The 13,287-nt window shown below is 43.5% G+C and overlaps 1 protein-coding gene across 2 annotated transcripts in view; it reads left to right on the top strand.

The window, feature by feature from the left end:
- The window catches only part of SLC24A3 (solute carrier family 24 member 3), a 327,978-nt gene that overhangs the window by 31,222 nt on the left and 283,469 nt on the right, over positions 1 to 13,287 (top strand). For both annotated transcript variants that reach the window (XM_073339750.1, XM_073339751.1), the window contains exon 2: positions 11,807 to 11,944. In XM_073339750.1, the coding sequence (XP_073195851.1) occupies positions 11,807 to 11,944 (138 nt within the window). The remainder of the gene's footprint in view (positions 1 to 11,806; positions 11,945 to 13,287) is intronic.

A 13,287-nucleotide genomic window follows, 5' to 3' on the forward strand; every position in this document is an offset into this window, starting at 1 on the left:
GGGGCCTCCATTTCTCACAGTAGAACGGCACTGAATTCAGGCACCGTAGAGTATGTCATTCCCCCAGAACTGATTCAGCTTCCTTGATGCTCCTTTTTCTTTAATGAATTCAGGCCCTTGTGACTCCTACAGCAGTGACAGGCGGTGCTAACACTCATATGTACAGGGAGGAGAACTGCTATTCCCAGGAAATAATGTGTGTGTGTGTGTGAGAGAGAGAGAGAGAGCATGTGTCTGGGAATCCCAGAGTAAAAGTATTTGTTAAATGCAATGACTTTGTGGAATGTTATCTTTCATCTGCCCTTAGATAACGGGTCTGACTTCCCCATTATTAATTATTATTGTTTATTTATATTATGGTAGCACCTAGCGGCCACAACTCAGATCAGGGTCTCATCATGTTAGATACTATATGGACATGTAGTAGGATACAGTCTCTGCCCAGAGACAAGACAGATAGAAGGTGGGAACAGGCAGAGACGTGAAGTGGCTTGCCTAAGGCCATACAATGGGTAAGAAGCAGAGACTGCTGACTGTCTGCTTAGTGCTCTATACACAGGCCCACACTGGTCCAGTCTGACTTTGTTCTCTTTTAAGTTATTTATTTTTTAAAGTAGTGACGTGAGCAACAGAATGTTCTGCCTCCTGCAATGTCATTCTTCGATATATTGGACTTCCTTATGCGGGCTATGTAAACATTTCAATTAACTCAGCTCAGTATGATCATGCACTAACAACCATACACACACATTTAGTTGTACACAACATTTTTGAACACCAGTGCAGACGCACAACTGTGTCAAAACCACACATAAGTGGGAGACACCCTGATCAGTGTCACATTTCATTCTGAAAGGAAAAGGTCTGTTTCAGGTGAACCACTTGACAAGTTTTTCTTAACTAAAAAATGGATGAGTTAGCCATAGCATCTACATATCTGTGGTATGTCAGTATCTCCACTCATAAAGGTAAAACAGTGACCGAGAATTTGTGATTCCCAAACTTCTAAACAATGAAACACTTTCCTGTAGGGCTCATTAAAAGTCCTAGCAATACTCACTCATTGAGTGAGGAGCTCCAGGTCTTGAACCCAGAATTGGGGGTTACTAGGAAGCCTTTGCATCCTGGCTGCCATCCAGCCGCTTGTTAGCAACTGGTGATTGGAGTGGTAAAAGGAACCTTAGCCCCACCAGAGTCACTGCCCACAGCAGTCCTAATTGGGGGAGTGCCTGCCCCACTGATTGGTCCAGTTGTGCTATTTAAGACAGAAGGAGATGCACAGATAGCTTTCTGTAACTGGAGGAATTCCTGGTTGGCTGTTACATTTGCCTTGCCTGACAGCTGAGCCAGGGTTCTAAATCTGAATGGGCCTGGGCAGAGAGATTTAGAAATCAATACCCAGTCAGGCAGTTCTTGTCCAGAAAAGATAATCGCTCAGGGTGATAAACTATAACTGCCTGGAAGAATAAATTCCCAGAAAGGCCTGTGAGACAGAGGAGGAATCCAGTTAAGGGCCTGTCAGGGTTCCTTCCCCACTCTGAACGCTAGGGTACAGATGTGAGGACCCGCATGAAAGACCCCCTAAGCTTATTCTTACCAGCTTAAGTTAAAAACTTCCCCGAGGTACAAACTTTGCCTTGTCCTTGAACAGTATGCTGCCACCACCAAGCGTTTTAAAGAAAGAACAGGGAAAGAGACCACTTGGAGACGTCTTTCCTCAAAATATCCCCCCAAGCCCTACACCCCCTTTCCTGGGGAAGGCTTGATAATAATCCTCACCAATTTGTACAGGTGAACACAGACCCAAACCCTTGGATCTTAAGAACAATGAAAAATCAATCAGGTTCTTAAAAGAAGAATTTTAATTTAAAGAAAAGGTAAAAGAATCACCTCTGTAAAATCAGGATGGAAAATACCTTACAGGGTATTCAGATTCAAAACCCAGAGGATCCCCCTCTGGGCAAAACCTTAAAGTTACAGAAAACAGGAATAAACCTTCCTCTTAACACAGGGGAAATTCATATAGAACAAAAGATAAACTAATCCGCCATGCCTAGCTTACCTATACTGGTTGCAATATTGGAGACTTGGATTAGGATGTATTGGAGAAGATGGATTTCTGTCTGGCCTCTTTCAGTCCCAAGAGAGAACAAACACGTAAACAAAGAGCACAAACAAAAGCCTTCCCTCCCGCAAGATTTGAAAGTATCTTGTTTCCTTATTGGTCCTTTGGGTCAGGTGCCAGCCAGGTTAGATGAGTTTCTTAACCCTTTACAGGTAACAGGATGTTGCCTCTGGCCAGGAGGGATTTTATAGCACTATATACAGAAGGGTGGTTACCCTTCCCTTTATATTTATGACGGGGATCTCAGTACATTCAGTGTGTATGGGCCAAGGTATTGAGGCTGTAGACATGAATTATAAGGGCTGGGGCAGAAGAAATCCTACATCTCTTCAGATGCCAAGGTCATCAGCTTTTCCATAAGTTAGCGATGAGGATTAACGAGAACCATGATGAAAGGAACAGAGGTCCCCCAGCCCTGAGCCAAAAGCAGGTCATCAGCATAGCGAACCATTTTGTGTTCTCTGTTACCCAGCCACATCTGCCTTCACATCCTCTGCCTCTCCGTGAGCCAAACGATGCCCCCCGGCCCCGCCCTCCCTCCGCACAGTCAAATATTGGGGACACCCCTGCACCCTGTCATCTTCCACTAGCCAGGGAAAATGGATTAGGTTTCCTGTCATGGAGTAGGGCCACTTGATTTTAATAGCACTAGTTGGTGTGGGACTCTCAGCAAGCTGCATGATCCACCCTGTCAAAATGACAGCATGACTTAGTTCCTTTGGCTTCTCTGAGACAGCTGGTTTTTCCCAGAGCCTCTGTTTTCAAGGGTGTTTGTTAGGTTTGAAGTTCCTGCAGGGCCTCTCTGAGTGATCAGTGCTGCAGGAGCTCAGTGGGTAATGCTCTTTGCATCTGCCATGTTGAAGTGCTGAGGGATGACTGATTCTGAGGTTAATATTAATTTCACAAAATTTCTTGTTAAAAGATTTTTCAGAAGTACCTAAGTCCCAAAGGGCCTTAGGCATTACAGTGCTGATCATTGTAGTGCCTATCTTATAGGGGCCTAGCCAGCCAAAGGAATCCACAAACCCTGGGTTAGCTGTCTACGCTACCTAATCAATGCATGGGGGTGTGGAGTGGGGAGAGAGATTGGCTCCTAAATCACTTGGGTGCTTTTGAAAATCCCACCCACTGTTAGATAATTTTTAAATGCCTCTTAAGTGATCTGCTGCTTGTTCTCTAAACTCGGACCTCCTGATCATCCGTTTATACTGTCCACTGTGCTTCTGAAGCTACTTCTCCTTTACTTTAGCTTCTTGTCTTGTCTTAAAGGGGACAGTATTTTAGCAGGATTCTAGTTCACAGTGAACCAGTGATCAACAGCAACATAATCTTCTCTAGGACCCCAGAAGGGTGGGTTTGAAGAACTGTGGAAATTCAGAAACTCCTTGCAAACAGGAGCTTAGAGGCAGCGTCGTCCAGTGGGTAGGGCACTGAGCAGGGAGTCCGGAGAGCAGCGCTTTATACCTGGCTCTGCCCCTGACTGGCTCTGTGCCCTTGGACATGTCACTTCATCTCTCTGTGCATCTGTTCCCATCCCACCCTCTGTTACTCTTGTCTAAGGTTTTCAAGGCAGGCAATGGCTCTTGCTATGTGTCTCTGTACAGTATGTAGCACAATGACCTCTATGTCCTACTCCAGGGGTTGGCAACCTTTCAGAAGCGGTGTGCCAAGTCTTCATTTACTCACTGTAATTTAAGGTTTCGCATGCCAGTAATACATTTTAACGTTTTTAGAAGGTCTCTCTCTATAAGTTTATATTATATAACTAAACTATTGTTGTATGTAAAGTAAATAAGGTTTTTAAAATGTTTAAGAAGCTTCATTTAAAATTAAATTAAAATGCAGATCTTATCAGTTTAGTGTGATCCTTGCCCTTGCTTTTCCTTGCTGAGTTTTCCAATGCCTGTAAATAGATTATCTTCTTTGGGGAGAGAGAGGTTCCATTCATCCAGGCAGGCAGTGGGCTGAGCAGGGCCGGCGGCCGGGACCCCGGCTGGCAGGGGGCTGGCAGATGGAACCCCAGGCCGGCAGCAGAGTACCACTGAAAATCAGCTCGCCATAGGTTGCCATAGGTTGCTGACCCCTGTCCTACTCTAATACTAATACAGATGATGGTGCCCTAAGGGACTCCTATTGCATACCCTCTTTCCCCTCCTACTGAAATTTGTAGAAATAAAATTGGGTTTAAAGAACTGGCTGCTATTCAGAGCCAGGAATTTTGTTTTTCCATAGGCAGCCTGTTTTCCATAGACAGCCAGTTTTTCCATAAGCATTTATGGTCCGTGTTGAAATATGCCCCGCCAAATCAGACTACAGTGAAATAATCAGTGTATGAAATGATTATGCAACCCTGAGCTCAGATTACTCTGTGAAAAACTTGTGTCTGACCTGACCAGGCGGCTGCTGATTACTTACCACGTCCCACCTATACACGCTGGGGGGAGTGGACCAAAAGCAATACATTCAGAGGAGTGAAATGAAATTAACAAGGAATAAAAATGAAAGGATAACTTCATATGGTGTGGTGCTCCAATTAATGCAGCCAAAGCAATCCTATTAAGGAGAATCGCGGTGGGATAGCTTGCTGTGAACCCCCAGCAGCTTGCTGGCTGATGTCAGCATATGAGATTGTTCTTGGCTGCTTCGGTTTGGTTCTCCCCAGGAATACTGTGCAGTTGTAATCGCTGTAGTTATTAGAGACGTTTTAGGGGGGTGGAGATAATTTGTCCAGCCAAGCGGAAAAAATAGAGACAAAGAAGAGGAAAAAATACAGGAGAGAGAGAGAGGCAAAAGGTCTTTAAAAAGCTGTGTTGTTTTCGGCTCCTGCCAGCAGTATCTCAGTTTGCATAGAAAGTAGTTTATTGTAAGCGAGAGCCGAGGATACCTGCCAACATTGGAAAGTCCTTAGTGGTAATGCATTATGTTTTTGAAATGCCGCAATGACAAATCAGTCCCTTTTGTTTGTTCAGCTGGGCTAGTCTCTGGTCTGTCGGCTTCTCTCCGCTGTCTTCTTTTTTGTCAGCTGAAGTAAATCAGTGCAGCTCCAGTGGAGTCCAGGGAGCTATCCTGATATATACCAGCTGAGGATCTGGCCCATTGTCTCTTCTTATGAATGTTGTTCCAGTTCGGAGTTCTTGTGTCCACAGCCCCGACTCCGTTAGGACAGCTATACAAAAATCAAGTTTGCTCTCTGGCTCTTGAGTACTCTCTCTATCCCCCGCATCCAACCCCTGAGCCACATGTGCACTCCCGCTGGAATCTGAGGGAATAATATTCCCCTACGTCCTGTGGCTCCTTTACTGTGTTGAGTTTCATGTTGGCAGCATATGACACCAGTGGGGCTTTCAACAGGCGATCGGGTGGAATCCAAAGCGTTGGTCTTAACCTAAAAGCCTGGAAATGGTTTGGGTCCTGGTTACCTAAGGGCCCTCCACTTCCTCTGTGCCATGCTGCTACAGAGGCTCTTAGGGAGGGCTTTGGATGGAGCTGCCTCATTGCAAATGGATGGGCATGGTTGGCAGGGCATTCTCTCTGAGGCTCCCTTGAGTTCGGAGGTCACTCCCCTGCCCCGCCAGAGCCCAGGTGTGTTAAACCTGCAAATTCCAGGCTTTTGCGGAGGGGCTGGGCTGATGACTGAGATTGATCTAGCTGTCAGGGTGGGATGAGCAATTCTTCATACCATGTAGTACATTATCGTTAATATCTGGAATAAGAACCCAGACTGTGAATGTCTCCATTCTTCCCATTTATTACCTTGCACTCTCCCCCATTTATTTGTTTTATCCACTTGCTGTGCCTAGACCTATGTACAAATTGTGAGCTCTTAGGGGCAGGGACTGTACAGTGCCTAGCGCAGTGGGGCATGATCCCTGACTGTGACTCCCTGCCCCACAAGCATTACCATAATCTGAGTCCTTTTCAGCTGGTAAAACATTGCTTAGGGCACAAATAAGACTCCACCATCCCTGTCTATCCTGGGCCTCTCCAGCTTGGGTAGCCCTATCGGGAATTAAAACTCACCCTGGCATAACTCCCACAGGGTCACTGGAACATACAAGCCTTCCCAGCATGTCTAGGTGCAGTCCCCAGGATTGGACTGCCATGGCAGAGGTAACTACTAATATAAATCGTGGGGAAAGTGCAGGGTCTTCTATAAACCTAGAGAGATAAAGAAGTCAGGTTTTTCCTCTTCTCTGTAGGGATATTATAGTAGCCTACACATGTAGCTAACTGGTTTTTAGGGAATATTTGGGAATATTTGTGGGTACTTAGTTGGCCATTGAAGTGATGGGTAGGGTTAATTTTTATCCCCAGGGAAAAATCACTAGAATCCCCTACAAATAAATCATCTACTTGCCTTCCCCTTGCCAGAGATTTTTTTTTAAATGATAGTTACATTGACTGGCCACATGAAATCACCCCTGCTCCTCAGCCACATACGTGTGTGTGTGTGAGAGAGAGAGAGAAACCCAAGGCCAATTTGGTTTGTACGTGACAGAACATAAGCAGGTATCATCTCTGAGACCCTACTAAGACTGTTATCAAGACTCTCTTTTAAGTCTGTGATCAGCTCTTAAGGTCTGATTTTGAAATTCAATAGACATGCTTGAGATCAGTTTGTAATTGAGGGACACAAGTATGTTGCGCACTAATGTACTTGATCCATTAAGAGAGAGCCTGCAGGGTATTTTGATGTGTCTCTTTGATACTTCAAGCAGTATACTATACGTAGTCTGTTTGAATGAATAAATAAGAGAGACAAGGTGGATGAGGTAATATCTGTTCTTGGACCAACTTCTCCTTTTTCTTCATGTAGTGGAGTTTCATTTCAGATGGTAAAATTCAATATCTCCTATTTGTTTGCAGTGTTTTTGTAGTCATATTGGTCCCAGGAAATTAGAGAGACAAGATGAGGAAGCAAAAAGACATTCTAGTTATCATCACTATGGGGACATACGCTCAGAGGGTGCCTTTCACTTATTTCTTAAGGCCCTATGTCCCCTCAGTTCTGATAACTAGAATGTCTTTTTGCTTCCCCATCTTGTCTCTCTAATATCCTGGGACCAACATGGCTACACCAACATTGGATGAAATAAGACACCCTGTGCACAAAACCTTCACACAAAACTGAGACCTGATCAGCTGTTTTTCCCTGTATTTCACTTTTGTAACCATTAGGAGTATGCAGCAGCAATCTCGTAATAGAGATTGTTCTCACAAGACTCCCACCCCAATTTGGCAGCTCCAAGAAGACTTTTGAATAAACACAGATCTGCTATTTGTATTATTTAGGGCTTGTCTACACAGGAATACTCAGGAAAATTAATCTGATTAACATAAAGCATGTATTTAAAGGGGATTAGTTAAGATACATTAAACCCCTGTGTGGATGCCCTTACTCAGAATTAAAGTGACCTTAATTTGGTTTAGTTTAATTCACTTTCAAAGGGACGCCTGGGCAAACCCAGTCTTGACTCACTAGCGCTTCCTCTGATCGACCCTGCCCTTTCTTCCTTGCACAGATCTTTCCCTCCTCCCTAGAACACGCCCTGCTGACCTCCCTAAACCTCAGAAGACTGACCATGTTTGATGAATCTCAAGGGTTAAACCAGAGTTGAGTCAGTTCCACTTTCACATAATCTGCCAAGACACTGAGTCCAGGCTCCTGTGTTCTCCTCACTACAGCTGATGACATTGCAACCGCCTCAGGCAGGGTTAGCTTCAAGCCGCTTCCTGTTCGATTTCAGGATGCACTGGGGAAATGAGAAACCCCAATTTTGGGCCTTAGCAGCAATGGTGGTTTTTTTAAATTACATCATCAAATGTATTTATCTGGAATTTTAAAATCTTGGCATGCATTCTGTTCATAGGCCAGGGTCTTCAAGGGCCAAAACTTTTAGTAAAGGATTTCATTTCACCTTTCCTTTTTATTTCCCCTTGATTTATAGAGACAAATTCTATTTACACCTGATTTCAGAGTAGCAGCCGTGTTAGTCTGTATTCGCAAAAAGAAAAGGAGTACAGTACAGCATCCGATGAAGTGAGCTGTAGCTCACAAAAGCTTATCCTCAAATAAATTGGTTAGTCTCCAAAGTGCCACAAGTACTCCTTTTCTACTTACACCTGAGTATCCAAAAGCGGAATTTGGCCTATAGGTTGCAAACTCAGCTCTGAGATGGTTTAACCTAATTAAAGCTGGAGACTCTGAGCCAGATCCTTCACTGCTGTACATCAACATAGCTGTATCCATTTCAGCTGGACCTAATTCTGCTCTTACGCACACCCATTTAAGTGAGTGCAGAATGGGATGCTTTTACTCACTGTGTGTGTTTGCCAAATGGAGCTTTTCCCAAGCTCATTCTGAATGACTTATGTTTAGTTTTCCTTTTGGATAGGTCCAAATTCTGAAACAAGAAAGCTGCTCTGTATTGTGAGGAGAATGAAGAGATCTGCCAGGAGTTTAGGGGAATAAAAATCCTAGAAAGAGGATGTTTTTTTTCTCTTTCCCTTTACCGGAGAATGAAACGGTAACTGCTCAGAAAAAAGTCCTTTGTTCTGAAAACAAGTGCTGTGTGGATCTCTGACTGCTTAGCTCAGCTGATGAAAGTATGTTTATTATGACACATGAAGGCTGAAGCTGTGCTATTGTAAATCAAGTTACAAAATTAATCTGAATTAATGCTTTGGGATTAAAATCTGTCTCCATCCATGACATATTTATACAGTTAACTCATTGAAGGTCATTTAGAGACCAAGCAATTAGGAAACAGTGTATTTTGAAGTGCGTAAAGTGTGGTGAATTACTGTAGTTATTACACACACAAAAACTAAGTTAAAATACGGATGTTTAATTTACAAAGTCAAGGGCTTAAAAGTTACAAAATGGCAGATTTAACATTTCCTGTGAAATCTTAATTATGCCCCTTTGTGTGTATCCCCCCTGTGGACAGAATGAAGTGGGGTCCTGTGGAAAAAGCAGTATGTCATCTTATAATTAAACGATGTCATAATACGTACTCACACACAATGGAATTTCTTGGGATAAAGAAAAGGCACTTTTCTGACCACAGTGATTTCTTCCTGCTGAATTTTAAAGGCCTGCTGCAAACAATGGAGATGTTAGAGTATCTCAAAAGTCACAACATCTTTTATAGTGGAAAATATCAGGCAACCTAAATATAGGGGCTGTGACCACCTCCCCCTATAAAAAAACCCCTTTCTTTAATCCTCCGTGTCCTCTGAGTCCCTGCCAAAGATTTGATGATCCCTCCTTTTGTATTTCCCCCACTCTCTATTGCTCTCTCTCTCTCCCTCTCATACTGTGATGGGCTGTATGAACTCTGCACTGGTACTAAAAGGGTTAAAGGGACCTGGAGAGCACAATTAGTGCCCGTGATGGCACTTGGAGGGTGTGCAGGTTTAATTAAGACTGAGACTGAGCTTGAGAGGAGCTGCAGGAGGGAACTGGGATGGGCCATGAAGGAAGAAGGGAAGCGGGAGTGGAGGAAACTCTTGAAACAGGCCTGGGAGAAAACCCCGAGGGTCAGCAGCTTGGTTGGGAGGAGCTGGTGTCAAGGGAAGAAAGTCTTGTGAGGCAGCACGTTGTAGAAAAGCAGGAAAGTGCTTTGCAGAGCCTGGGAAGGCAGTGAAACCTTTGTTAAGGATTGGGCCTAGCAAGGCTGGAAGAGTGTACGTTCCATTGCATTCAGTTTGGACTGTGGGTACGCAGCGGGTATGTAGTGGGAAGGAGTGAGAGGGAACGGGACCTGGCTGGAGAGCCAAGTCATAAGAAGTGGACCACCAGCTGGCTTGAATGGCATTTGGTGAAGGCAACTGAGAAGGCCTTGCAGTGCCCAGCTATGAGGGGTCGTGCGTGGCAGCCAGCCATTTGACAAATACCCTCCGTCCTTCTATCTGAGACGGATGGGGCGGGGCTCCCTTTTGAAGCTAACATAGTGTAGGCCCCAGTCCTGCACAAGGATCCTGCCTCTGAGCTGACCCTTCCATGCTCTGACATGCTCTTGCAGATTCAAGGCCATAGTTTCTTAGTTGTCTGGAAGAGCCTCAAGTTGGTTGATACGAAACCTCACCTCCTCTCTAATGAGTAGAATGACATAGCTTTCTAGCGGTCTGAACAGCTGTCACAATGGGAGCAAGAGACCAACTGCAATTATATGCATCTTTAGGATAACATGTAAAATGCTGAACTAACAAAACCAGAGTTAAAGAGAGTCTGGATTCTAATGAAAGAAAGATGTACAGATGTGATGGAAATCCAGCCTAAACTCCATTTGCTATTTATTACATTGGGCTCAAGGATTCAGTAGGAGATGTGCTTAATTTTTTGTGTGTGTGTGTGTGCTTAAAATGCTCACAATGTCTCAAACAGTGTTTTCCCTCAAAGTTTGAAGCTCTGTAGCATGCATGTAGCTAACATATGGGCATACATTCTCAGCTAATTAGACCAACATGAAATGTCCAGGCCTGAGCAGTGTCATGCCAAGAATGTTCTGGAAAATGGTCAAAAGTTTTTGTTGACATTGTTAAAGTAGGGCTTTATTTAGCAGCACCTCCTCTAAGCCAAAGAGAGAGAGAAGATGGGAAAGAGTGGGGTGGAAATAGGAAACAAAAGTAATAACTGAATGTTACCTTTCACCAGGTTACTTACCATATTCATGAAAATGAAACCATCCTGTAATCTGCAAAGATGTGAATGACTGATGGACCAAAATATTCAATTGGAGATGATTGCTGGTTTTGGTACACAGGGTTGTTTTTGATCATTTCCAACAGCCGAATATGCTTTAAGCACTCATAGGAGTCTGGGTTCTGTGCTGATGTGTTGTATTTTCAAGTTTATTATGCATAAATTACAATTCGTTTTGGTGGCCAATTTGTCGTCTTTTCCCTTCACACTTGTAAACTTCCCAATTCATGCATAAAAGTCTGTGGACTGTTCAAGTTCATCTGCAAGGAGGGCTGCTTTGGAGCAGTGGCATTTCCCCAGAAGGAGAACAAAGCAACCAGGTGGTGGTGGTAGGACTTATGAATTCAGAGGGACTCAGAGGTGCAAAGGAAGCTTGTGCAGGAGAGAGGAAGAGAACCACATATTTTCATAGCAGAGGGGTCTTGTTTAACTGTGGGACCAGCCAAGGTCAAAGGCAGTTGAGCTGGAGCAGAGTGGGAGACTCCATTTGGAGGAAAAGTCATGAGCTGTAGGAGAAGGTTCTTGGGCACCCCAGAGAACTCCGCCCCTAAGCCCCAAAAATGCTCCAGAGCGGTGAGGAAACTGAGGCGGGGAAATGTGTATAGGTGTTTTACTATTTTATCTGGCTCTGTTCGTCTTCTGTGCTGTAGAAAGAGTAACTGTGGTTAGAAAACTTTCCGAAGCCTGTGCATGAATCATCTGCAACACCTACTACTTGTCCCTGAAGATGTGAACTGTAACCCAGAGTAACCGCAAGGTAGAGCTCTGGAAAAGGGGTGCTTAAACTACTGGGAAATCTGAGAGACTGGTCCTGGGGAGTTAGGATCGCTGGACTGCAGGGCCTCGTTTCCAAGAAGGAATAGCTGATAGTGTCTGTACCAAGGAAGTGTGAAAAGTCCCTTGGGAGAATATAGGTGCTAGCCTTTTTATCATCCTCAGAGCAAGACCATTCATTTTGTGCCCTTTTCCTCTAGGTTATGATGTCCTGAGCTATCCTATGGAAACTTACGATAAGTGGAGTGGGAGGAGGCTGCTGCAGGCAACCGAGGACAATGCCACTGAGAACCCAGAGGAGACAGAAAATCGATATGTCAAGAACTGCACTGAACCAGGTAGGAATGAATAATTTCTCCTCCTCCTTTTGAGGTTATAGCCAGCTGCCCTAGCTACTGAAATTCTGTATTGATACCACCAGGGTTGCACAAATGCTGTACCTATTAGTTTTAGTGTCCTCAAACACTCTAATCATATACTCCCTGGATGTATGTGTAATATTAATGCTGCAAACTCCTGGGATGCAAACTATTTGGAATGCATTAGTAGCCGAATTTCCAGATTAAGCAAGGAGATGGGAGGGATGAGATCGTAGCAGGAATGTTTTGCATATTTACTGCCTGGAAATGTAACTTGAACCTTGGTGTAATGGTGAGGAGTCAGGTAACCGAGACTCTCACCAATAGGATTACAGTCTGGAAATGTGGGATGTAGTCTTATAGTAACAAAAAAAAATATCAAAAATTGATTTTGGAGGAGGGATTAAGCGGAGCTGAAGCTCTGCTTTTTGAAGCTGCCTTTGCCAAGTTGTTTGTTTGCTTATTCTAAAAGCCTCCACATCTTTATTTACAGGGTTATATCCTTTCACTGTCATTAAAAAATGAACCACTCGCAACTCTGCACAGAATTATCACAGCTCTTCCTGAGCATAAAAAAAGAGTAGGGATTCTTTAATTTGCATTCACTTGATTATGTATTGCATTTGTTTTACCTAACTGAAAACCCTGATAATAAATCACTAATGGTAGGGGAAGCTTTACAGGAAACCCAAGCCTGTGTTTATTTTTTTAATGGAAGAATTTTGATGTGGTTCAAAGTTATGGAAAGAACTTAAGGCAGTTCTGTATTCTTCAAAGGATAATATTGGTTAACCTCTCAAAGAAATTCTGTTAAATACAGTTTGTATTGTAACTCTGTGCATATATATTTCCCCTTTCGTAATCATTAATAACATTTCTGAGACAGTTGGATGATTGTTCCATTTTCAAAGACAAATATATTACAAAAATTATTATACCGCTCTTTCCTTGATTATGATCCTCCAATGCAAAGAAGATCCCTTCTTACACTTGCATACCAACATTTGTAATAATCCGTCTCCATCTCTTTCTGAGCATAACATCTGCTGTCTCATCCCCATAAGCCTTTTCCATTACCATCCCAAAATAAACTTGGTCTATTTGAAATGTGTTTTTTGCAGGCGTGTGAAGAACAATAATCACAGGAGTTAACTGTGTGGTTTCCATGAGATAAAGCAGAAATGGTAATGCAAATTACAATTGTTACCATGAATTGCCACGAGGTGATGATGGAATATGTTATTTTATGGTAATTATGAAGCTAATTAACACATCGCTGGCTTTTGTAGACAAGTATGGTTCTAAAAATGATTTCTCTTTCA

The sequence above is a fragment of the Lepidochelys kempii genome, chromosome 3, assembly GCF_965140265.1.
Source record: "Lepidochelys kempii isolate rLepKem1 chromosome 3, rLepKem1.hap2, whole genome shotgun sequence".
NCBI classification, from domain to species: domain Eukaryota; kingdom Metazoa; phylum Chordata; order Testudines; family Cheloniidae; genus Lepidochelys; species Lepidochelys kempii.